General features: G+C 45.3%; 1 protein-coding gene and 1 pseudogene across 7 annotated transcripts in view; both read right to left on the bottom strand.

Moving 5' to 3' along the window:
• Ccdc85a (coiled-coil domain containing 85A) overlaps positions 1-11,620 on the bottom strand; it is a 176,151-nt gene extending 164,531 nt beyond the window's left edge. For 6 of the 7 annotated variants that reach the window (XM_023564111.2, XM_063229430.1, XM_063229431.1 and 3 more), the window contains exons 1-2: positions 10,673-11,620; positions 3,753-4,704 (exon numbers count right to left, since the gene is read on the bottom strand). In XM_023564111.2, coding sequence (XP_023419879.2) covers positions 3,753-4,704; positions 10,673-10,939 — 1,219 coding nt within the window. In that variant the 5' untranslated portion in view covers positions 10,940-11,620. Of the gene's footprint in view, positions 1-3,752; positions 4,705-5,365; positions 5,525-10,672 lie in introns of those variants that run through there. The other variant, XM_063229433.1, reaches the window with a different exon arrangement.
• Positions 11,621-19,334: 7,714 nt separating this feature from the next.
• Positions 19,335-20,068, bottom strand: LOC134471264 (N-acylneuraminate-9-phosphatase-like; annotated as a pseudogene).
• Between the last annotated feature and the right edge of the window lie 6,614 nt (positions 20,069-26,682).

Here is a 26,682-nt window from a genome sequence, read left to right as displayed (position 1 = left end):
AAATGACTCAGCTAATCAGCAATTTAGGATTAGCCTTGCAACTGGTTCTTATCTGTTTATAGGCCAGTGATGCAAACGAATTGTGTGGGGATTTAAAAATCTGAAAAAGCATGTCTTACCATCCATATCAAAAATTAATTTGTAACAGCAGGATAAGTACAAACTACCAGCACTCAAGTTTACAGGTTGATGATCCATAAACATCTCATTGTGCCACTTCATTTTCCAATTAATTACTGAAATAAAAATGCAATGCAAATGTACTGCAAATGCACTCTGGTAGCCTCTGGTGAGGATATCAATTCTCAACAGAAGACCATTTATGAATGAGAAAATGTGAAGTAGATATACAAAAAAAGTCTTCCTATTTTGCTATTCAATTTGATTAAATTTAACCAATTTTTACATTAAAAAGGAATTGAACTACTACGTCATTTTATAATGTAGCTGTTACATCAAATTTGTAACTAAAAATTAAGCTGTTAAATTTTAAGAAACATTTGCTTAACCCACAAAGTTTACCTGGATCCAGGTAATAAACCATAATATAAAAACGCCTTTATCTAGAAATACCACTTACTTTAAGAAAAGATATCTGGTGTTCATGGAATGGAAGAATTAACAGTGTGAAAATACCCACAGCATGGTGTGGTATAAAAAGAGACAGAATCACAAATAGAACAAGATAAAAAAATCTGGAAATAGATCTCCAGATTTATGGTCAACTGACTTTGATAAAAGCAGCAGGAATTAACATTGGGAGACAGGGCAGTCTGTCCAGTCAGTGATGCTGGGAAAACTAGATATACACACTTAGAAGAATGAGACTGGACCTTTATACCAACTTTTAAAAAACCATCATCAAATTATAAAAATCATCAAAAAACTTGAATATAAAATCTGAAATTGTAATGGTACTAGAAGAAAACACAGGGAAAAAGTCACATGACATTGGTGTGGGCGATGACTTTATGAATATAACTCTGAAAGTACAGACAATAAAAGCAAAAATAGAAAAGTGGTACTAAATAAAAGACCAAGAGAAACAGTTGATAAACTGAAAATACACACTCATAAAATTGGAGAACATATTTGCAAACCATACATCTGATTATGTTTATTATCAAGGGTAATAAGTGCTAATTCAATACCAAAAAATACATAGATCAATTTAAAAATGGGCAAAGAACCCAAACAAACATATCTAAAAATATATAGACCATAATTACATGAAAAAATGTTCAGCGCATTAATCATTAGAGAAATACAAATTAAAACTACAATGAGATGCTACTACCTCACATCTGTTAGAAAGTTTTCATCAACCAGATGAAATATCAATGTTGGAGAATATAGAGAAAAAGAAACTTCTTATATATCATAGTTCAGAATGTAAATTAGTACAACCATTATGGAAAATGGTATGGAGCTTCTTCAGAAACCTAAAAATGGAATTATGGTACCACCCAGTAATCTCTCTTTGGACTATCTAGCCAGGGGGACTAAAATCAGTAGTATCTGCAGTCTCATGTCTATCACAACAGTTATCATAACAAGGGTATGAAATCAATCTGGCCATGACTAGATGAATGGATAGAGGAAATGTAATATATATACAATAACAGTGAAGAGCGCATCATTTCTAACAACATGGGTGGAGATGGAGGACATCACGTTAAGTGAAAAGTTGGGCACAGGAGAGAAGTGCCATCTGATCTCACTTACACATCTAGTAAAGTTTAGGCACAGAAATAAAGAGGAAAATGACGTTACCAGAGGGTCCAGTAACAACAGAAGGGGAAGGAATGTACAGTTGTTAATCAAAGGGCACAAAACTTCAGATGGAAAAAAGGAATAGGATTTGAGATCTATCATATAACCAGGTAATCAGAGTCAATAATCCTAAATATATCTCAATCTATGAAAATAAATGGAAAATATCTCACCACAAAAAATGCCACGTGAGAGAGATGATGTTTTAATCATGCCACATCATATACACAGATCAAAATATCACGTGATAGCCAATATTTACAAGTTATAATTTGTCAATAACAGTAATATGAAAATTTAAAATAAAAATAGAGGTCTTTAAAGGGTCATTTTATAAAATGAAGATTTATTGTAAGAGAACTACCTGCCTCTAAGTATTTTAGTTTAAGAAATGAAGTTTCCTTAAACTAGTACACACTTCTCAAGCTCATTAAAAAATAATGAAAAAATGGAAAAGTCATTAACTTGACTTTCTCATTAACCCACTAGCACCCTTGAAGACAAGCACTACAGTCAATGACCCATCCCATGACAGAAATACAAGCAAACTCTTTTTAGACTTCACGTCTTGGGGAGACCTGTGTCTCCACAGCAACCAAGGCACGTCTACTGCCACTCTTGGGAACAGCGGGTACAGGCACAAGCGACCTGGCCAAGGCACCAGCCAGGACGCCCAGATGTAATGGATAAACTGGCTTCTCCCTGCTACCTTCCAACTCAGGCAACCAAGAGAGCAGCAGTCTCCATCTTTCCCACCTCTTCGAGTTCCATTTGCACTTAAAAGTACACTGCATGCCTTAGAAGCCAAGCTTCCAGGGTCAATTTCCAGCACTATGAGAAAAGATTAGGATAAAACAGAATCCAACAACTAAATCTTAAAGCACAATACTGAAAATTTATCCCTTCGCATCACTGCTAAAATTAGCAGCCTTCACTACTGTTCATAGCTGGCCACACACAGACTGCGGAGAGCTTTCAAATACAGTGTAAAACCTCATTTTGAATGAAAAGCCCCATTTTATAAAACCAATGATTTCAGTTTCCATTCAACCATAAGCAACATAACAGGATTGTGGAAGTTTTTATTTTTATTGTTCTGTTTTGATTTTGCTTTAGTTTTTGTTTTAAGAAATGTTGTCTCTGTTGAGTTCAAAGTGATTTCAGAACCAAGATGCAGAAAATTAAGCCTCATTTAAAAGGCTTAAAAGCTTAGGTTTAGTGCTGCCTCAGCAAACATAGCAGGTGTCGTGCTCCGAAACCAAAGGAGGCCAAACACACCTGTTCATTTTAAACAGGTGCATTTACATGACCCAGAAAGATAGCTCCTCTACTGTAAAAGGGCACATCCTTTAGAATATGCTTAAGGGACTTTGAGACAGTAGATGGGCTCTGAGTGAATAGGAAAGGGATTTATTTAAAGAAAATACAAGTCACAAATTGATGCTACCACCACCAATATAATGGAAGAAAATCCTCAAGGTAAAAGGCCACGTATAGGCATTGACGCAAGCCAGTCTCCAAGCCTACTACGGGGCACCACGTTTCTTTTTAATAGTGTTTTCATAATGAGTATTTATCCCTTTCTGAACAAGCTATTAACTAGAGTCAAAAACCATTTGCATCCTATTCCACAGGTGAACCCTAGTAAGAAATGGCATAAACTAGGAAAACACTTAACTTCAAAATGAAAAAAAAAAAAACTGTATTATCTCCAGCACTCATAGAATTTGAGTCAGAGACCCAAGGCATTACTGTTACTCTTCCTCTCCTGCCCCTTTACCCTCAACTTTCTTCCGTCATACTTGCCTACAATAAAAACAAGTCAAGGAAAAGAAACACACTTTATGATTTCAGGGAGGATGTCCTCCCAACCCGGCCCTCAGCTAGCACCTGCACTAGCATGGCTGGAAAGCCCTTTATCATTCATGGATCTGCTCAACTGCTCAGGGAAAGCCATTCCGCAGCGCGTACTGACCCACCGTTCATGCCACTGTAGACACTGCGATGATGGGGTGATGCATCCTCCTGTGCCTGCCGTCTGAGGGTGCCCTCCCTGCTGCCTCCACCACTGCCTCCGCCTGCTACATGTTTGTGATCGGGACTCCCCCCGTAATGCTGTTTGAGATGCTCAGGGCTAGTGCCCCTGGCTCTGGGTAGGTGTTCCAGGCTCCCCCCAAGAGCGTGTTTCTGAAGATGCTCCGGGCTCCCTCCACTGTGCCTGGCATGTTCCGGGCTGCCCCCGGGCCTGTGCTTCTGGAAATGCTCGGGGCTCCCACTCAGCACGTGTTTGGGCAGTGTTTCTGGGCTGCTTCCCGGATGTGGATGCCTTTGCTGCTCTGGACTTCCCTTACACAAGGGTTTGTGGTGCTCAGGACTGGGTCCTTTGAGAGCTTTTGAGTGATCTGAGGTCCCAGAGGCCCTGGGTTTCTGCAAGTGTTCAGGGCTGGTACTCCTGTGCTTGGAGTGCTCTGGGCTGCCCTCACCTCGGGGCTTCTGCAGATGCTCTGGGCTACCACCGCTCGCATGGTGCTTGTGGTGGTCAGGACTGTCAGTGCTGCCGGTGCTGGAGGTGCTGCTGCCGTCTCCCACGTCCCGCACATAGGGCGCCGTGGAGGCTGTGAGCTGGCACAGGCTGGCCTGGCTGTCGATGGAGCAGCGGCTGCCTGCGCAGCCCGCACCCTTCTCCTCATCCAGCAGCACACAGAGCTCCTTGAGTTCCATATTCTCCTTGACCACTTCCTCCTGCTTCACCTCCAACTCCTTGAGCTTCTGCAGGTATAAGGCCACTTCCTTGTGCATCACCCCAGCTGTGTAGCGGCCCAGTCTCTGCCACTCCCGGGACACCCTTTTTCCTTTCTGCCGGTCATCGTCCAAGAAGCAGCAGAGATCCCTCAGTTCCTGGTTGTCCTCCTGGAGCTTCTGGTTGATATCCTGAAAAGAGAGAGACAACCATTCAAGGGAGGAGCTTGTAGGTGATTTCACGCTCAGACACCTCAGGTCAGGAGAGCCTGGAACTGGTGAGTTCTCTGGGATGCTAGGAGAAGAGGGAAAGATGGGAGGTAGCCGAAGGTATGTAACGATGCATACACCCATGAGCGTTGAAATAACAGGTATCATTTTTGTTCCCTGCATAAAAATATTATTTCACCTAAGTTTCACCAAAACACTTAGAAGACAAAAATTCCCATTATTTTATGGGAGGGAAAATTGAATCTCACTACGCTTCACTTGTCCAGGATCACCCAGTCAGTATTCAGGGAGCAGCCACTGAAGTAATTAAAAATTAGTCCACAGCAAACAAACATCCTTCCATACACTCTCAAAACACCACGGCTGCTTTAGACCTATCAAGTATCCAAATGCTCTATGCCCAAAGGTCTTTCAATCGCGTCAACGAAGCACTGCTCAGTTGTTCAGCCTGTGACATGGAATGAGCCCCAAACCCCCAACTAGGGAAACACACAATTGCCCTCTAGTGGCATTTTAATAGCCACATCCAACCCCTCTGCGCTGTACCACATGAACACCGTGCTGAACTCTTGATAGTAAACACCCTCCCCAAGAAGCACCTCTCAGCAAACACCAGACCCACCTGCATCACTGCCCCTTCCAAGAAGTGGCTGGCTACCTTCTCTCTCACCTTCCACTTCCAAACCAGTCTTTGAAAAGTGACCTCTAGAATTTACTGCACTGTGGCACTCCCACATTAGAGACCCTTCAGTAGTGTGTCACTGCCTAATGATAAAGTGTGGACTCCTTAACTTCTCAAAAGGCCCCAAGTGATCTGACTCAGTGTGTTCACTGATAAAGACTTAGTAAGCATCTACTATGTACAAGGGACAAGTTCAAGTGCTAAAAATGTACTAGATATACCAGACACCATAGCAGAAACGTCACATGCCAGTTTCCATTCTAGTGGAAGAGTCTCAAAAAAAAAAAAAATATGTGTGTGTACATATATGATGTCACATAATGAAAAGCGCTGGGGAAAAAACTAATGAAAGTTAAAATTTTTTTTCAAGAAAAGGCAAGAATTGAGCAAACATCTGGCTACAATGAAGGTGAAGACAATTGAGAGCAGAGATAGGGCAAGTACACAAGCCCTGAACAATGAGCTGGGCAAGGAGGCAGGAGAGGCCTCAGGGCCTAGGTAGAATGGTCAGGGCGAGGTCAGCCAGGTGACAGACCTTGGTGTGCTGAAGACCCGGGTTAAGAGATTCATTTTCCAAAGAACTGCCTCATTTCTGGGTGGGAAAGTGACTGCCTAGGGTCAGGAGGAGGAGAAAAGCGAGTAAGATGGGGGATAAGGTGGAGAGCAGGTGACCAGGAAGGACACTGCAGGACTGTTCAGGCAGGGGATTTGGGTGGCTCAGATGAGTGGCTGAGCATTCCGTGCCGAGCACCACCGATCCCAGCCTTGATGCAGGCCCAGGGGGAACCCTTCTCTCCCTGGCAGCGCCTTCCCAGCCTTGCATCCAACCACAGCACTAATTCTATGCTGCTCCTCCACAGAAGCCATTCTAAGGAAGAGCCGCCTCTGCCCGTCAAAGTGGAAGTGGACCCTTCCACCTTTCCGCTGGGTGCCTATCACAGTGTCACAGATGCGTGTATTTGTCTGTTAGTTCAAGTCTCCATCCTCACGGAAGCCAAAGAGAATGGAAACCTCGCCTCCTGCACCTTCCTATGTAGCTAGTCTCCACTGTGGACACCTGACACTGGAGGGTTTTAAATATATTGTGACACTTCCACTTCTCCTCCATTCACATATAGAGTAAAAGCAGCACCATGATCAGAAATGAAACAGGGTCAGCCATGGGCTGCTGCCCAGGACTTACACTGCTTCACGAAGCCGAACAGTCTCTGCTTTTAAACAACTGTCTTTCCTTCTAGAACTACAGATACTCAGAAAACGGACTTCCTTTTGTTAAACGTGAGTTGATTCCAACATGTCCCCTGCTACTGAACGGAAAGTAACTTTTCATTTCCTGACAGTCACAAAGCTCAACATGGAAAAGAATTTCAAGACCCACGAAATTAGTTTCCACTCATCTCGAGTCCCAACTCTTGGCATTATGACCAACTCTCTCTCTCTGTTTCTAATGCCCACTGCCTTTTGCTTTCCATGGCTATTTTATGACCTTAGGATTGAGCTTCACCAACAGCCTCCCATCTGGCTTCTCTGCCTCAGTCTGCCCATTTATCTTGTCTGGCCTGCTCTAATCCAAGCACCCCTCAGCCAGACTGATCTTCAGAAAGGGTCCCCACATGTTTTGCGCCTCCTGCTCACCAACTTACAGAAGCTCGCTTTTCATAGGGAAAATGAATAGAATCTTTGGCTCCACCTGAAAAACATTTTCTACCTCTGACTCCCTCTCCCTCTCTGTGGACAAATTAGGAGCATTCCAGTTAGAAAATATCCTCTTCTCACTCATATGGACTTACCTAAAATGATTAGGTTTCCCCTGAGCAGTCCTCTGGGCATCAGAACAATGCCACAAATATGCGTAAATGAATGAGGTAACCGTCCCACTCACTGCTTAATGACGATAACATATTTCAACATTCACTGGACAGCAATTTTTTCTCACATAGGTATCTTAGCTTATGAAAGAAAGATTTCAAATGTCTTTCTTTGTATGCAACAAACCTACCAGAGTGCCTTTTATACAGTAGACACTTAATATGTGTTTATGGACTGACAATACTTTAAAGCCCTTGGCTTGTTACCAAAACAGATATTTCTCCTATTATTATTCAGGAAGCCCCAGTTAGGTTGGAATCGACAGTAATAAGAGGACAAATTATCCTCTGATATGATGCTTTAGAGGCAATCAGAAGCTATGACTATTCAAAGAAAATAACACCAAACAAAATTAATCTTCCTAAGCTTCAAAATATATTCAACACTCAATTTAATCTTGGAATTAGACAGGAAAAAAATCATGTTCTTCCTTCATCTGAATGAATTTCCATCTGAAATACTTTCTTTTGACTCTCAAATGTTAGTCCATGTGTCATGTGCTCCATGGAACTGATGAAGTCTTTGCAGCATTCCAGACAGGGGCCCACTCAACTTTATCACAGATCCTTCTTCCTATTTTCAACTTTCTTGAGAATATTATTTACTTCCCAATTTAAAGCTAACCCCTTCCCCCTTTGATGAACAGCTTAGCAACCTTGAGAGCCAGCTTCTTTGCGTTTGCACATTAAGATCTGGACTTTCTTCTCAAACCACCAAGTGCTGTTTTAACATCACCCCAGGCCACCAGATGTTACCAAAGTGTCTAATGTGGCCTTCCATGCACATGGTAGAATACTACCCAAAATTTCAATCTTGTGACTGCAGAGCATCAAGAACTGTTATCAGTAAAGGAGGGCTATTTTAATTCATTCTTTTTCTCCATTACAGAATGAGTGAGACAAGTTGGGGGCAACTAGGAAAATTAATGCAATGCAGACAATAAATCTACAGAGATTTTGTTGCCCAAAATCATTTCTCACCAGCATTCTGGGTCACAATAACAGTCCAAAGAACCCAATGCCTTATGACATCAGCACCCTAATCAAAATGCCCTTTCCTCTTTCCTTTGGGTCTTCACATTCTAAACAAAGAATATCAACTAGCTAAAAGACAAGAAAACCTAGGTTGAACATTTTGTATCTGTGTGACCTTGAGAAATCTATCTAACCTTCCAGAGGTTTCTGCATCTATGTATCATTTAACACTCAAAGACTTATATGGAGTTGGAATTAAAGCCCCACTAAGCCAATGAGAAAACTAAAGATTAAAGAGGTTAACAGTTTGCCCAAGCTAACCAAATTTTACAGCTACAGTTCTGCCTACAACCTTAAAAATATTTGGATGTAATCTCAAAGACAGTTCACAGAAAGGGGCATTGAAGCTACCCAGGGATGATGCAAAAAGGAGTAGGATCTGGATCAGAAAGTAACCAGCTGTCATCACTTCTGAACTTGATAAGGGAAGAGGCTAGGAAGTCTTCAATGCCAGCTCATGGATCCAGACCACAAAGACTTTGTTACTTGGGGTGTAACTGCTCTTAACTGGCCCCAGAGCTGTTCTCTAAATGATGCCACTGGAGTGAAACCCTGGTACCCCACCACTCGGGGCTCTCACATACAGATCTTCACAGCCCACAGCAACATGAAAGAATGTTCAAGAATTTGATTTATTGTGTTGATTCGTCATATTATTAAAATCTTTAAGAAATTTAAAACTGTTCCAAGTGACATTATTGTTCACATCATTTAAAAAGATTAAACTATAGGCTAAAAAACTAATACCATGGTCCAGTTTTACCTAAGAAATGAAGGCTATGCAGTTATTTGACCTTGCCTGATGACAATAGCCATTATATTTTGTAGTCAAGTTTAGTACTAAATCTTCCCCTACATTATTAATTTATCTGCACAACACCCTGGAATTATCATTTGCATTATCCTGATAAATAAAATAAGAACCTGACAAATTACCCAAGCTCACCCTCCTGGCAGACTAGGTTTCTAGACTCCAACCCACTTCTAAAATCATCTTCCCCCATTCCAGCCAGCCTCTATTCCCCAAACAGTCTGGTACTTAATAAATACCCCATTAATAATGAATTAAAATAAAAGAGAAATCAAGGCTTGGGATTTTCCGTCTGGGGGCTCTTCCTAATTGCAGCAACTCTAGGGACCACATGACAGACAGTTGGGAACCCAGGGGAGAGCCATATCCATTTAGGCTGCGTGCAGCACGCAGGTGAGTCCGGGCATCACGCACCTGCCCCTGCTCTTTGTCCCAGAATCCCAGAAGGAGAGCCCCCAGACAATTAAGGAACACAGTCTACGCTGAAGAAGCGGGGTGGGAGTGGAAAGGGACAGGAACAGTTTGTGCCTGCGGGAATTTGCTCCCCAAGGTCCCCGCAGGTATTTCGTTTGTGTCTGGCTTCCTATAAACAAAAGCAGAACAATGAGAGGAAGGAATACCGGGAAGCACCAGGCGAGCATGTGGAGAGGAAGTTTGCAGCGTCTGCCGGCCAGCAGGGCGGTTCCCGGCCACCGGTCTACTGCAGCCTGGCAGACACAATGCTGGCACTCAGAGCTCTCCAAGGAGAAAAGAAAGTTAGTGGGATTAGGGGTCCCTCCTCTGCTAATAGCAGAGGGATGGTTGCCTAAAAAGAAAGCATCACTAAGGACGACACTTTGGGACACCCTGTCAAAACGCTGCGCCTTCCACAGAGTCCCCGGCCTTCCCACCGGATTGCACCTCCCATGCTGGATAAAATTAAAATCAGACTGGGTGTGAACTAGTATGCAATTCCAGGTGGCCCCAGCCAAAGGAAGGCAAACCAAAGCACAGGAGCTAGATTCTGCAATCTTTGAAGGGCTCCTGCACCAGGTGACACACACCGGCTCCAAGGATGGCACCTGCTGTCTCTCTCCGGGCGCCCCGCCAGCCCGTCTCCTTGGCTGAGACGCCCTTTGTATGCCCTCTACTCACCAGGAAGTTGGTGGCGCTAGAGCAGCCTAATCCCTGACCCCCAAAGGCGAAGCTGCCGGGACCTGCTCCCTGGCTCGCCTCCTCTCCTGGTTCCCCATAACCCGGCTCCTCAATGCGTCCACTGAGGTTCTCCAGGAAACTGCAGGTTCTGAGGGTCACCCATCTCCTTCCTGGACCTTCCCCATCCATGGCAACCTTTCCTCTCACCTTGGAGATACCCGAGCGCTTGAAGCCATCGCGCCCCGTGAGGGAAAAGGAAGTTTGTAAAACTTTGCCAAGGGCTGGGGATGGGGCTCACGGGTGCTGCCAGGAGACAGAAGAGGTTCACCTGTTGATGGAGGGAGGGAGGGAAAGTTTGCCGGCCCCGCCCGGCCGAGCCCCTGGCCCGGCTGCGCTCACCTTGAGCCCGCGGATCTCGCCGAGGTGCAGCTGCAGGCGGCGGTTCACCTCGCGGATGAGGTTGCTGTGGTCCAGCATCGCGCTCACCTTCTCGGCCTCGGCGCGCCGCAGGCTGCGGATCAGCTCCTCTTTGCTCCACTGGAGCAGCTCCTCGTCCGACACTTTGGATAGATCCTCCACGGCGGCGGCCGCAGAGGAGCCCACCGGGGTTGAGGGACAACTTTCCGCCGCCGCCGCCGCCGCCGCGCCTCCGGCCGCCTTAGACATGGTATCCGCGCGGTGGCAGGTGCGAGTGGGTGGAAGAGGCAAAGCGACTCGCCAGGGCGCGGGCGCGGGCGCGGGCGCGGCGGGGCCGCCTCCGCCCGCAGCCTGTGCGCTCAGAAGTCGCGGGCGCCGCCCGGGGCCGCTGCGTCGGGGCGGCGGGGCTCGCTCAGGGCAGCCATCCTACCTCGCCATCCCCGCGCGTGCACCCGCGAATCCCCAGGGCCGGGCGGATGCCCGCGGATGGCTGCCTCGGCCCGTTCCAACTCCGCGCAAGTCCATGATGCTGGACGCCGGGGAGCCGGGACCGACGCTGCAGAGCCTCGGGGGTCCCGCGTGGGGAGGCCTGGGGGCCTGCGCCTTAGCCCGAGACTGTGCCCCCCCGCGCACTCCTACACAGGCGCACGCACTTGCGCCCCTTCCCAGCTGCAGCCGCTGGCTCCTCCCCTCGGAACCGCGCCGGGGCGCGGGCTGGGCTGCGCGGCGCCTCCCCGGCTGCTCCAAGGCGCGCCGCGGCTGCCCGGAGGGCTCGGCGCGGCCGTCGGGCTGCGCGCCTCCAGCCGCCTCCGTTGCGCCCGCCGATGCTCCGGGGCTGCTGCGGAAGCCTCCAATTTGCCAAGCTGAGTCAAGGGCTGGTGGATGGTGGGGCCCGACGGGAGGAGGAGCCTAGAGCGAGGGACGCCCCCCAGCGCCTCCCGCGCGTGCCAGACGCCGCTGCGGCTCGGCTGCCACCGGGGTCTCCACGCAGCCACCGCTGTCCCGCCCGCGAGAGCAGGAGGAGCGGCGCTTCGGGCCGGCGCGGGTGGGGTCGGGGTGATGGTGATCAGGTGCGCAGCGCTGGCGGACCTGCTCTGGCTGGCTCGCGCGCGCCACCGTGTGACCGAAGACTCTCCCTCCTCGGCCGCCCTACACCACCCGGCCCTGGGGTGGGCTGGGCGCTAGCCTGGGTGTCACGAGGCAGGGAAACAGCTGCCTAGCAAAATGATGGGTTCTCATTTGCAGGGATTGGGGATCAAAAAAGATGACGTAATAAGACCGAAGGAATACCCAGACTTGCGCCCTTTAGAGAACGGGAAAGAAGTAAATACAAAAACCAAAGAAGAGGACAGAAAGAAAATTTTAATGCTGTGAAAAGGAGAGAAGAGATTCAGGGCACTCCTCTACGGGGACCACCTACACCCGCCACCAGGCCTTCCTTGTCTCCTAAAACTCCACCGCACTGCAAGGCAGCTGCAGAGGGAACGTCCTGGGGCTCTTAAATTTTCTATTTGAAATACATCAAAGCCTTTAGGAGAAACTAAAATGCCTCATCTGTTCCTTTCTGCGGGCACAGTCAACTGCCCTCAGAGCAAGCCAAGGCTCCCTTCAGCAAGCTGCAATGCCAGCCAAGGAGATTTTCGCTTTCCTGTGTGCCCCAGGCTGCCTGGCTCACTGGGTTAGCTCTTTTATGATGGTAATGTGTGGAAGGAGCAATTCTGAGGCTTGAGGTTCTAACTCTAGGCTACCCTCTGGGGAAGTGGCCTGGCATCAGCTCTCAGTAGAAAGCATGCGTTTTGCCTGAAGAAATGGGTGCACGAGGCCCTTGGATGACAGTATGTTACAAAACTAGAGAGATCTGTCGTCTCCACACACACACTTCAGTTAATCAGGGTATAGAGGGAATCATCTTCATCTAGTAGGCACAGAATCTAAATCACAGTCCCTCCACCAGCTGGTCAGTGTGTAGCCCTGATAGAGCTGCCACCTTGTCAAAGATGGCCAGGTAGGGGCTGAGACCTGGCTTTCTTGGAAGCAAAGAAAGCTGGCTGACCCAGATGGCCTTAACATTCCCCTCATCTTGACTAAACTTTACAGAGCCTTCTACCTAATGGTGGGCCCCAAACTTCCCTTTTCTCAGAATATTTACCTTAGCAGACTTTCAATTATAAATTCTGTCACTAGTACAGCCACTGATAATGAAGCCTGTTTCCTTGTGTTTGGAGGAAACTCACCCCAGGGAGGGGATTTCTGCATCAAGATCAAGTACAAGGGCTACACGAAGGCAGTGCCCAGCAGGAATGGACCATGCCATCCACTTCCTGGGAAAGTTGTCAGGTGCCTATCCATTTTACCATTATGAAATCTATGATTTAAAAACATGTCTGGACACCACCTTTGAAGGAAAAAGAGTGCTTTTTATTATATAAATCAGTGTCTTCTTTTTGATATACCATTGTTTTGATATACCATCTTAGCTGGTAGGTTTTCCAGTGTCCCTGACTCAGATAGCCAGTGTATCATTGACAGAAGTTCCTGGAAAGAGTCTTTCTGCCCTCGGAAAAGTGAGCTAGCAGTGTCTGGGTGACCGTGTAACACTCCACCTAGAAGAACATCTTGTGTTCTAGGTTTTACATCTGCTCTTTATTGAAGACAAACATTCACCAATAAGGAGCAAGGAAACACAGTTTTGAAAGAAACTAATCTTTGACAAGAGTATTACTTACTATTCTGGCCTATTAAAGTTTCCTGCTTAGTATTCAGGAGAAGAATTCTTTCTCTAACCAACATGTTAAGGCCTGACCCTTCCCCCACATCTTGTCAGTTTTACCTCGAGAGTGGCTTGCTCAGGGACAGGGACAGGGGTGGCTTCCCTTTGGAATGTAGTCAAGAAAGGTTACACCCTGTCTCCCAGTCTTGGAGCTGACAGGGGCCTCACATCAAAAGAGTTCCCGTGCGCACTCACGGATGACCTCATTCCCTTGACCAGGCTCGCTTCCCAGCATCCTCCAGGACTTTCCTACTATCTCTTCTGTGCTTGAAACTCCATCTTTTTAATTCAGAGGAATTGCTCAGACTCAGCCTCCCTCATTACAGTGGTCTTGCATGTAGTCTTTCTGGCCTGTTCATGACTGAGGCTACTTTTCTGTGATACCTTTTCCTGAGGCCCACAGAAGGCTCCCCTCAACAGTCTCGGTACAGGAAGGGTAAGAAAAATAAACCTCCTGTCTACTGTTTGTTCTTGTCCTCAGATCATCTAATCATACTGGCCCTAGGCAGGTAGTCTGATGAAATCCAGGTACCCTACAGAAATAACCCTTTTACCACTGAGATTATTTCTGGGCTTTCTCTGGTCTCCAGATGAAAACCACCTCTTCAGTTATTCTTCATCACAGGCTGACAAGGAATTCTTTGCTAAAATGCAATAGCCAGCGTCCTTCCCTGCTGATGCCCTCCAGATCACTTAACACCTAAAGAAGATATTACAAGGCAAACAGATGGCTGAGAGGAGAAATTGGACTTGTGTTTAGAGGACAGAAAGGGAAAGTCCACAGCAAAGTTTCTCCACAAATTCATATGCACAAGCAGTTCCACACTGTTGGGTTAGATCCCTTGATAAAGTTTTAATGTTCCTAATTTTTATCATTTGCTTGGAATGAGTCATACTGCTTTGTGTTGCTAAGGTCCTCCTATGTGGTGTCAGAAACATCACTAAAAAATGTATATTTTCTTTCACATTACCACCATTCTAAGTATAAATAGTCAAGGGTTGGCATGGTGTCATTAAAGACATTAGGATCCCTCTCTCTTCCTAGCCATCCTTGACTTGGTGCCTCATAGTCACAAAACGACTTCTGGGGGTCCAGCCATCCACCTGCATTTGAGGCAGAAAGAAGGGAGGAACAAATAGCAAAAGAGCACATTACCCTTCAGGAAGTTTTCCTGATAATAAGGCCAATAAATGTCCTTCATTTCCTAATGGCCAGAGATTCCCAGGAAGCTAGAATATTTTTTAAAGTTAGGTATGTTTATATTATGAACAAAAATCAGAATTGTTTTAATATAAAAATTGATAAGCAACTGAGAGTTTCCTATACAAACCTTGACTCTGTAAGTTAAATTAAGGTACTATATGTGAAAAAACCACATAAGATCATCTGGATCAATTCAATTTCATCTTAACTTATTATTCCCCGTTCCAGGTTCTCATGAGGCTTGACCTGACCTCCTGACTCCAACATCACCATCTTCAAATCTGCTTTCCATGTGACTGCCCAGGTGAACTATCGGCAACTTCCCCAGTAAGAGAGATGAAGCACTGCTCCTGATTTAGCATAACCTCACCATAAAAGTACCACTCTTTTTAGTAAGCCTCCACCATGGCATGTAGCACCCCCACTTGCGGAGGCAGACTTGCCACCCCCTCTCCAGTGCTGCTGTCCTTGGCCTCGTGACTTGCTTGCCTAATGGAATGAACCTGATGAGGTAATAACAGAAACCTCTCATGATAGTGGGTGTTACTCGTGGATACCTGTAAAAGACACTTCGGCTGTGAGCCTCTTAGAAGTAGTTGGATTTATCCAGCTCCACAAACTAAACATTTAGGAGCTTGCTCTCCTTTAATCACGGTACCTGTTGGGTACCATGGAAGAGACAGCCAGAAAAGGGTTGATAAACCACCAGGATGACTGAACACCTGGCCACAGGATGCCAAAATCCCAGGTGTCTCTTTTCATGAGAACAGCTGATCTGCTTCCCATTCATGGGCTCAGTCACATGCTGTGATTAGGGCAAAGCATCCATCCCATGGAAGAAAACCTAAAGCAGAAGATACTCAGGAGTCTGTGTCTTCTGTTGCCTGATAGAGAAGGGACATACCTGTAATAACAGTCCCTGCATCGGTCACATTATTTTGACGGTTAACCCTCTTTGAGCTCTCTAGTCTACACCTCCTCAGCCTTAGCTGTATATTACAATTATCTGGGGAGTTTAAAACATGCTAATGCCTCTGCTCCTCCTGAGAGATTTCCAGTTACATCTGGGGTGCAACCTGTGCATTTAGATTTTTTAAAACTCCCCATGTGATTTTAATGTACCAAAGTTTCGGAATGACCGTTGTAAATGGTCTTCTATATCCTGTTCAGTAGAAAAATAGAAGCCATAAAAGTAAGCCCCAAATGTAATTTTAATTTTTCTAGTGGTTGCATTTTAGAAGTAATACTAATTTTAATCACTAATGTTTTATTTAACCTAACATATTCAAATGTTATCATTTCAACATGTACTCAACACAAAAATTATCAAGATTCTCCACTTTTAATTTTTTGCAAGTTTCCAAAATCTCATTTATAGCACATCTCAATTTAGACACACTCTTAAGTGTTTACCATATACATGGGACCCACTAGTCCATTAGCTACTGTATTAGAGATCACATCTAAAAACTATCATCTGAGGGGTGTCAAGATGAGGTTTACACCTGTAGTGGGATAAATAATGTTCCCATCCAAAAGCTATTCACCATGACCTAATTCCTGGAACCTGTGAATGTTACTTTTTGTAGCACAAAAAGGACTATATAGATGTGATTGTTTTAATGATCTTAAAATGGGTGATTAGCCTATGTTTTAGTTACCTTTCTCATTATTGAGAGGAAAAATACAAGAAGCCTAAAGTTAGAGAAAAAAAGGTTTATTTGGCTCGCAGCTTGTAGAGGTTTCAGTTCATAGTCGACTGGCTCCAAGGCAGGTTGGCATGGCCAAAAAGCATCACAGACAAGGAACAGCTCATGGAAGGCAGCCAGCAGCAAGCAATGAACTGCATTCTGTTACATTCAGGTCACTTGCCCTTAAGGAAGGTAGTGTTTACATCCAGGGTGGAATGCCCTTAATCCCACCAGGCACTACACTAAACCAATCAGTGGACTAATTTAGTAATCATAACCCTAGATCCAGCCACCTCTGAAAAGTCCATGTATGACCACATGAGGCTTAGAAGGGACACAAGCTATAACAACCTAGTTTTTCTAGGTAGGCAAGAAGTGCAATCACAGGTGTAGTCTTTGAAAAAAGAAAAACAGTAAAGAGGTAATGTCATATGCAGAGTAGGAGGCAGTGTGACCACAGAGGCAGAGTTTATAGCCTCAAAGCCTCAAGTCAAGGGATGCCAGTAGCCACTAGGAACTGTAAGAGTCAAGGAATAGATTCTCCCTTAGCCTACAAAGGGAACACAGCGCTTCTGACACCTTGGTGTTTGGCTTATAAGGCTTATTTTAGAATTCTGTTATCCTCTGAGAAAACAGATTTCTATTGTTTTAAGTCACTATATTGCGGCCACAATATGAAACCAACACTGCATGACTATATTGTTATAGTATCACAGTCTTTCCTGTTTTATAGGTAGTGTGTATCTATTGATTTTTGGTCTTTTTCAAGGGCATATATCTGTATTATTCATCAGTGAACCCTCAGCCACATCTGGCAAGTAAAATATTTGTTACAGAAACCCAGAACAGATTGTTCAAATGTATGTGACGCTCAGTCCCTGGGGTGTCTGTATTCCGATGTGTGTGCAGGAAAAGTACAAGAGGAAGGTGGCTTCCTGAAACAGTCTCTGTGTGGGAAAGCCACAGGTCATAAATGATCCAGAACCCTGGTAACAGTCGCTTGTCCTGATCACTTGGTGTGCTTCTGAGAAGCCCTTACCCCAGGGACAGAGAAAGTACTAAAAGCAAGGATTGCATAACAGGTCTTTCCGCAGAATTGGCAAACTCCTGCCTGTCTCCATGCACACCTACCCCCATGGGATCTGGAAGGGTCCAGGTCCTTTGTTAAGATGCCTGAAATAGACATGGTGACAAGACTCACCTCACACACTTGCTCAGTAAGATTGCTTTCCTCCTAGGAGTCAGCTGCCCTGCAGGGATGCAAATTAGATTAGAAAGTCTCCCTTTGACTATTTCTCCAACAGTCCAGGCCCTGTGGCACCATCCATATCATCCAGGGTGTTTGCTTCAAGTTTCTCATTATAATCAAAAGTTATAAACGAGAGACCAACACTCAGGGCCTACTCACTGCCTTCGGAACAGTGTCTCTCAGACTGTCAGTCAGATTATTGTGGGTAAGATCCGTCATGGATGACGTGCACAATCTTACTGAATCCTCCATGAGACAGACGTTATTACACTGTACAAAAGACTCTGAAGGTTGGGCTGGACTGGGGCAGGCACAAACACAGAGTGGCTTCCTGATGACCGCCAAGAGGCAGCAATGGTGTGAAGACTGCAGTAGCTGCTGGGCCAACTTCTCAGCAGCATCCAAGGAGCAGTGTAAGGGCCTGTCAGGCTGATTCAGTGAGCCCCATACCGCAGGTATCTGCATTAGGCAGTGAAGAATAAGAACCAGCTCTGAAAGGAACAGCAAGGAGCCCTCGATGCACCAGACTTCGCCACCTGAAGAAGGAGTCCTAATTGCAAAATCATTTGCCAGAAAGGTGCACATAATTTGTCTCTTTTGTTTCTCTGGTAGCATCTGCTGAAGTTTTGAAATCACATTCTTTGCTGTTTGAAATATGTTGCATGTGACAGCCCTGCCTAAACACCACTGTGCTGCTGGATCGTTCCTATGCCATATAGCCTTAGCTTAGTGGCAGTGTCCCAAAGGCACCATCACTGACCAGCCTGTAAAGTACTGGCTCCTTCTTGAGTTCCCCACCTTATTTATTTCCTCTATGATGATGTCATTTTCAGACATGTGTTTGCTGTTTGTTTGTCTCCACTTTAAGCTGTGAAAGGCATGAGGGAAAGAGCTGTTTGCATCGTGTCTGACCTGCTGAAGGTCTTCAGTAACTCTTATGGAATGATGAAATTGTAGATGTTGAACGTTTGCTGATTGGCTCAGTAAGCTGCTAACCATGCTGTGCTTTACCACAATACAAATTTCACCCAGGATCTCGGAGTCCACTGCTCGGGATTGAACCCCTGCAAACGCGTATCTGAAGGCTGGTTCTGTTGCAGGCCGTTGGGACAAGTGCATTTTGGATACCTGTGCCTGCTTCGCTCACAGAATTTTTATTTGTTGTTGTAGTAGGAATCATGGCATAGGCTTCTCTCTCTCTCTCTTTTTTTTTTTTTTTTTTGCAATGTTTAGTATTTATTTCATATTAACCAGGTCCAATTGCTCTGACAAATCTCTACTGTAAATGTTTTAGAATATCTATTTTTAAAAAGTATCTGTTTTTAAGCCATACAACCTGGACTTGCATATCCAGGTGTAAGCTGTTCTGCTTTGTGCCAAGAAGCCAAAATAGTAATCTAAATTTTAATCTAAAAGATTGAAAATACAATTTTCTAAAACTCTTAAGTTAAAAACTAAAAAAAAAAAAAAGATGTATTTCCTCAAATTTTTTGAACTACGACACTAGAAGTAATCTATATTAACAGAATCTGGATTTTCAGATATAAATATAAGTCAACAGTTGGTTGTAAAGAGCAATTGGATTTCAAAGATCCTCACAAACTGGCCATTAAATCCTAAATCGAATTATTTCTAGAACCTGGACCTTAATATATGAAATGGCTTCAGTCTTCTTAGTTTCAACCCTGGAAATACACTTTGAAATTTGAAATTGTGCATTTTGATGTGTTTTAAACAGACAAACTGACTTTACAATTGATACTCTGTAAGACAGCAGGTAACTGTAGCTTGGAAGAAACCATGTAATGTGGAATGGGAGATGTTAGCATCACGATTCCACTCTTGTTTATCCAGACAGTAGCTTTGAGCCCTGCATTGAGACCTCCTTGTACATCAGTTTCTAATGTGTCACCAACCATCACACCATCCCCAGGCCGTACTCCAGGGAGATCACAACAATGATAAAATGTGGAAGGTGCTGGTTTCTCCTCGTTCTGCCCTCCACCTGCAACAGCATCAAAGTAGGACTGCCAGGCACAAGCCTCAGTCTTTTCCTGCTGTGTCTGTCTGTCACCATTTGCCAACAAGACTAGGCGGACCTTCTTGCCAACTTCTGTGAGCATGGCTTTAGCGTCTTCTGCTAGGGTCATGTGCTGTAGACATGTAGATTCCCACAAGCAATAGCATTCCTCAGCCCATCTCCTGTTTTCCTGACCACCGTTTGTTTCCCGGATTGCTTCTTCTCCGTGGGAAGTCCTTAGGTCTATAATGGGGTAAGGATGAAAGCATTCTTTGCCCAGTTTAACTTGAACTTTATCACAGATGATTCCAGCTTCTTCTTTATAATGGTATTTGATTGTAACAGCTTTATGATCTCTGTCATGTCCCTGTGACTTGCCCAGACTATGTCGATGAGTGTGTTGTCCAGGTCAAAAAACATGGTCTTCACACGGATGAACCCCATGGCCTAGACCCCCAGGCACAACCCACTGCGCCACTGACCAGGCGCCAGGAGCCCGCTAGTGCAGGATGTGGTCGGCGAGGTCACCTGGCCCCGCGCAGCCTGAGCCTCAGCAGCCATCAGCCATGGCCACTCCAGAACTCCCAGCCTCTTTCACACACGCGTTTCTGGACTTCTGGGATGCCTGAAAGGACTCTATGAATCCTATTTGTACTTGTACCGTTTGTCTACCACCAGAGGGCATGAAAAAGACTTTATGGCTAACATACACCCTAAACACTGTGAGCTACCACTCCTAAGCAAAGGGAGCCACCACAGTCTTTGGGGGAATATTCCGGTCAGCTAAACAATATTCTGGAAGGTTTAAATTCTGAGTTTCTTCGGACCTGAACGTAACACGCATTTGGAGACTTTAGAAAAATAACTCTGACGTTCTCAGAAGCTGGACCATTTAATGCTGACACAATGAACTCTAAGCAGTTTAAATGAGGAGAAACTAAACATAAACACTTTTTTTAAAAAATGGATGAAGAATGGAGCTCAACATAACAGCAAGCACAGGGGTCACAAACGCTCTTGACTGCCTGGGAACCAGCCTTCAGATACACATTTCCAGGGGTTCAGCCCTGACCAGTGGACTCAAGGGATCCCGACTGGAATTTGTACTGTTGTACAGCAGAGGGATTTGTATGGTTATAAATTTGTATGTTGTAAAGCACTAGGAATTAGAGCCCTAACCACAAAGATGGGGTGGAGGGGAACAAGAGAAGAATTGAGTACCTCAGAGGAAAACTTCACTCTGGGCCTTTGCTAGTCACCCTGTGTTCTGTGAACTGGCAGCATCAGGTTCATGAGAAAGAAATCCTTAGAAATTCAGATTCTCCATCCCCATCCCAGAACTACTGAATAAGAACCTGCCTTTTGACAAGATCTCAAAGTGATCTGGAAGGACATCAAAGCTTAAGAGATGCTAATGTAACCTAAGGTAAATAATGGCTTTGTAAACTAGAAGAAGGTCCTTAGAATTTAGGAAATTCTTTAGCTCAGAAGAAATTCCACGAGAGACTCAAGCATCCTTATATCCAAAAGCAGTGTGACCAGGAAAGTAGGGATTACTCAGTCTCATTCCTGCGTGGCTTGTCTCCTCCTGGACAGTATAAGCTCGCTGGGACTAAGGAATGCTCATTTAACATCTTTGTGTTCCTCAGAGAGCTCAGCCTTGTGACCTAGATCTAGATTTTCGGTGAGGAATGACAGGTTGAATATAGATGATTGAGATCCCTTCTACTATTAACTTTTAAATATTCTCTGCCTAGTATTTTAGCTGAACCTCCTAAGATGACATGTGAATATGAAAATAAAAATAAAATCTTAGAAAATTGTTTAGGTGTTTGTTTTTAATGCTCATAAATATAATATGCCATTATTCCATTGTTCCAAGATGTTACCAGAGTTGGGACTATGACTGTGTTGCTTTAATCTGCATTAAATGCCCCAGAGGGGAGGTTACATAAAAGTGCAAGAAATCGTGAAGCCCATTTGGTTGGCAGCTGAAAACAAAACAAAAGTAAAATACCAGTTCTCCGGCTCACCAGCTTTCACCTTCTCCCTGGGCACAAAGCTTTCTCAGCTGCGTCGTAATGCTGCTGCTGTTTCTCCAGCCTCTGTGCATGAGCAGCAACAATACTTCTCACTTTAGGAGCTGTACGTCAGGTGATGCAAACACGACCTCACATTCAGGCTCAGTGCACTGATCTGTTAGTACCACACTGCCGTGAACACGTCTGGTTTGACTGCTTTTTTTAAATAAAGTTGCTGAACAAAATTGAATATGTTTGCATGTGCATATATAACTCACAAATAGTATATGTGCATGTGTGCATGTGCACATGTATAGTCTCTCTCTCTCTCTCTCTCTCTCTTTCTCTCTCTCTCTCTCTCTCTCTCTCTCTCTTCTTTTTTCTTTCTTTCTTTGTTTTTTGTTGTTGTTTGGTTTTTGTTTTGTTTGGGGTATTCGGGATCAAACTCATGACCTTGCACTTGCCAGGAAGGCACTTTCATTTCTCTTTGTATAAGAGCCTTCACACAGCAACCCATAATCCCAACATTCAGGGAGAGGCTGAAGCAGGAGGGTTGCCACAAGTTCAAGGCCGGTTTGAACTACACAGTCATGACTAGCCTGGACTACATAGTGAGACCCTGTCTCAAATATTTTTTAAAATAATTTAATATTTAATGATATTGAATAATTTAAACTATGGTCCAGGCCCCTGGAAACTTTCCACCCTCACCTATAGGCCCAATAAAAGTTTTAGAGCATTGGAATGTTCTCAATAAATAACTCATTTCTTTGGAAAACTGGAATGATATACCTAAGAGCATACTTTCTTTAAAGAACAAAATTGGAAATATGCCTTCTACAGATTTCGAATTTTACTCTAAGAAAATGGGTATATAATTTTATACTTTATTTTTAAATTTTTATGTCTCATAATTTTGCCTATCAAATCAGTACACATAAAAATTACAACCCAGTGTTAGCAAAAGTATGGAGAAAGATGATTTTCAAATCATTGATAGAAATTTAAAATGATACATCTTTCTGAAAAATAGCATCAAGACTTGTAAAAACATAATAATAGCCTTTGACCCAAATTTTTTACTTTTAAGAATCTCTCATAAGAAAAACAATTTGTATACAATCAGATTGATATCAAATGATATTTAAGGTTATATTGAAATAGAAAATTGTAAACAATTTAAGTTTCCAGCAAACATTTGTTAAATTATAGTATATTGATAAAATTATATTTAGTTAATGTATAATTCTGTAAGAAAATAGTTATAAAATATCATTAAAATATAGCACCCAAAAATAGGTCATATTAACTAGATACAGGAAGGCTATACACTAAAATGTTAATCATAGTTATCTCTGAGTTAATGTATTGATTCAGTTAATATTTTTAGTGATCCTGAACTCAGTTGATGCATGTATGCAATTTGAAAAATGCTGTAATTAATATATCAACAAATGTTCCGTACTGTGATTATAATACCATACTATATTAATGACATGAAAAGATTATTCCCATGCTGGTCCTTAAAATCATGTACTTTCCTATTTACAGAATTCTTGGGTCTCTTTTGTGCTCACATTTCAGTCATTATCCAGTCACAGTTCACTGTGTCACCTTGAGGCACACTTTATTGTGTCACCCTGAAGCTATGTTAATAATTAAAGAGAAAGTCATTTTGAAATAAATAAATATTCCCTATAATTTTCTACACTTTAACAAGGAATCCAATTAAACATCTTATGAATGTTCCATTTGTTATTAAAACAAGATAATCCATTTTGTCATTACTGTGAGCGTTCTACACTGCAGCCATGTCAGAATAAAAGGGAAATTAGAAGACATTATGAACCATTTGAAGCTAAGAGTTGTGTGAAAATCCACACTTTAATAACAATGAGTAAATGTCATTTATGTGCTTTATTTACTCTAATGTATAAAACCCTGTTAAAGATATAAGCAAGAGACAGATGGTATCAAAATCCAAGAACTAATGTTGTTGGGAGCCGCAGCCCCGAGCCCGGTCGCCTCACTTGGCGGACGTGAGGCCTGTAGGAAAGAGCGAAGCCTGAGGTAGATTGCCCCTCCCATCGAGCACGTTAGTTTCCTGCTTACCGCGTAAGCAACCCGCTCAACAATATAGTCTGCCTGGCAACTGATGATGTTAGCCAATCAGCTTGCCTTGCTTACTTTAACATGATTGGACACTGTACCCGTATATATACCGGTGCCACCCCTGGGCGGAAGAAGAAGCCAGGTAGAAGCCCAGAAGTAGAAGCCCAGAAGGAGCCGCGGAGAGCGGACCGGTAGAGGCTTCGGAGTGAAGCCCAGAAGGAGCCGCGGGGAGCGGACCAGAGGAGGCTTCGGCTGGGAGCGATCCCAGGGCAGGCTGTACGGAGAAGAAAAATAAAAGAAAAGGTTGTCCACTGCCAGACTTTGTCGTGTGTCCTTCCTGCCGGCCGGGAGCGGACATCGACATTTGGAGGCCCGCCCGGGGACTGATCACCCCCGAGACGTGGAAGTGGACAACGCTCCAGTACAGAGCTGCGAGACAGGTGAGTTGGGGATAAGCCTGGGCTCTGGGTGGCGCGCACCTACAGGGCTTTTAGACTCCCCTCAGGCTCACGCGTAAGTGGCGGATTCCTTGGGCCTCACGCGGTGAGTAACATATTAAAAGATGGGAAACATGCTAGGTAGCAACACTAAGAGCGAGGGTGGTTGTGGAGAAAGCTCTCAAGAGCTTACAAAAGTACGCAGGGTATCTGAGCAGGCCCAGTCAGGGAGCTCCCGAGAGGGGTCCGTCAAGGGGAACAAGGATGCTAAGGAGGAGGACGGGGCTCTAGCCTCGGAGTCGTCTGACTCCGAGGACGAGGGAAAGTTGAATGGCAAGGAGGCCAAAGAGACCAGCTGTCAGGAGCCTAAATCGCTCAATAAGGAGTCGCAGGGTTCTTTTCCAGCGTTGCCCCGCGAATTGCGCTCTGCTCAACCTGGTCTGCGGAGGAGTAGAGAGCTCCTGAGCGCTCCCCGGCGCGAGAGGGAGGCGAAGCCTTCCGCCCCACCTTGGGGGCCGTTTCCGGAGGCGATTCCTCGCCACGAGGCGGCCGCCTGGGAGCTCTCTCCCCTTTCGCCAGAACAGGAAGTGATGCACGGGCCCCCATTTTCCGCCCAATCACGGCCGCTGTCTTATGCTCCGCCGCCGGCGGGTCGGTATTTTTACAGGCGGCTTTGGCAGGGGGGACGCTTGTCTCATGAGGTACATCCACCTGGGATAGGTAGTGGCCCCTACGGGATATTTCCTGTACAAGTAGCTATGGGCCAGGGACGCAATGTATGGGAGCCTTTTGAGATAAAGCAGATTAGAGAACTTAAAAATGCAGTTACAACCTTTGGGCCGACTGCGCCTTACACCATTGCCATGCTGGAGAACCTGTCTTCTGGGCCCCTCACCCCCGCGGACTGGATTCAGCTGGCAAAGGCGTGTCTGCCCTCGGGCAGTTACCTGGATTGGCGAGCCTGGTACGCAGAGTTCTCTGCAGAGCAGGCTGAGAGAAACGCCAATCGGGGAAACCGGGGGTGGAACAAGGAAATGCTTATGGGAGAAGGTCGGCACGCTGATGACCAGACCCAGTTCCCCGGCGCTGTCTATGAACAAATCAATGCCATAGGGCTCCGCGCCTGGAAACAGGTAAGTGGTGCCGGAACAGCCTCCTTGTGTCTTTCAAAAATAATTCAGGGTACCACAGAGCCATTTGTTGACTTTGTGGCCCGAATGCAAGATGCTGCCGATAAGATATTTCCTGATCCGGGAGTGGCTCAACCGCTGGTAAGACAGCTGATTTTTGAGCAATGTACAAAGGAGTGCAAGGCAGCGATAGCTCCTCATAAGAACAAGGACCTCAACGCCTGGATTAGGATATGCAGAGAGATAGGGGGGCCGCTCTCCAACTCGGGAGTGGCTGCTCTCCTGGCCGCGGCTGTACAGCAGAGGGGACCTCGCGGGTTAGAAGGGGAATGTAAGGCTAAAGGGTGTTTTGCCTGCGGGGAGCCAGGACACATTAAACGTCACTGCCCAAACAATGCAGATGCTAGGCCCCATCCTAGGAATGAAGAACCATATGTTTGTGGGCGATGCAAGAAGGGATCACACAAAGCTGAGGAGTGTAGGTCGGTCTTTGATGCTCAGGGCAACCGTATTTGTGGACAAGATGCTAGAGAGCCAAAAAACGGCCAGAGGGGGCCCCCTTCACAGGCGGGCCCCCGCCCCAGAGACAGGACAGCTCAGGATGGCAGCCTTCAACAAGGGCCACCCCTGGGTCAGCAGGTGTGGACCTCAGTGTCGCCTCCAGACTTATACAGAAGGTCACCATTAGGACAGATGGCGTTAGGACCCTAAATGACATGCAAAAACTATTGGGAGACATTAATTGGATTAGGCCATATTTACATATACCAAATTCAGATCTCAAACCCCTGTTCGACCTTCTGAAGGGAGACCCAGATATAGCCTCCCACAGGAGACTCACTCCTGAGGCAAGAGCTGCCTTACAGAGAGTGGAAAAAGCCTTAGGTGGGGCTACCTTACACAGAATTGAACCAGGGCGACCCTTTGATGTCTGTTTGCTACAGACTAGTCTACAGCCTACAGCGGTGATTTGGCAGAAAGGACCACTACTGTGGATACACCCTAAGGTCTCACCTGCAAAAGTCATAGAGCATTACCCGGAGGCAGTCGCTTCATTGGCCCTTGAAGCGCATGATAGAGCTGTCCAACATTTTGGCTCAGGACCACAAGCCATCCGAGTACCCTATACCGCCAGCCAGATCAAGACCCTGGCTGCCTGCATAGATACATGGGCCATTCTGAGATGTGTTTTCCATGGGGATATAAACAATCAATACCCTAAAGACCCTATCTTGTCATTTGTCACTCAGCACCCTATAATTTTTCCAAAGGTTACTGCCTCTGAGCCATTAGTCCCAGCAACTACAATATACACAGATGGCTCCAAGACGGGGATAGGCGCCTATGTGATCCTAGGC

This window comes from Cavia porcellus, unplaced genomic scaffold (genome assembly GCF_034190915.1).
Source record: "Cavia porcellus strain 051 isolate PalLab524CR breed Dunkin Hartley unplaced genomic scaffold, mCavPor4.1 scaffold_18, whole genome shotgun sequence".
In the NCBI taxonomy this organism is placed as follows: Eukaryota; Metazoa; Chordata; class Mammalia; order Rodentia; family Caviidae; genus Cavia; species Cavia porcellus.
This window is presented reverse-complemented; position numbering and strand designations above follow the sequence as displayed.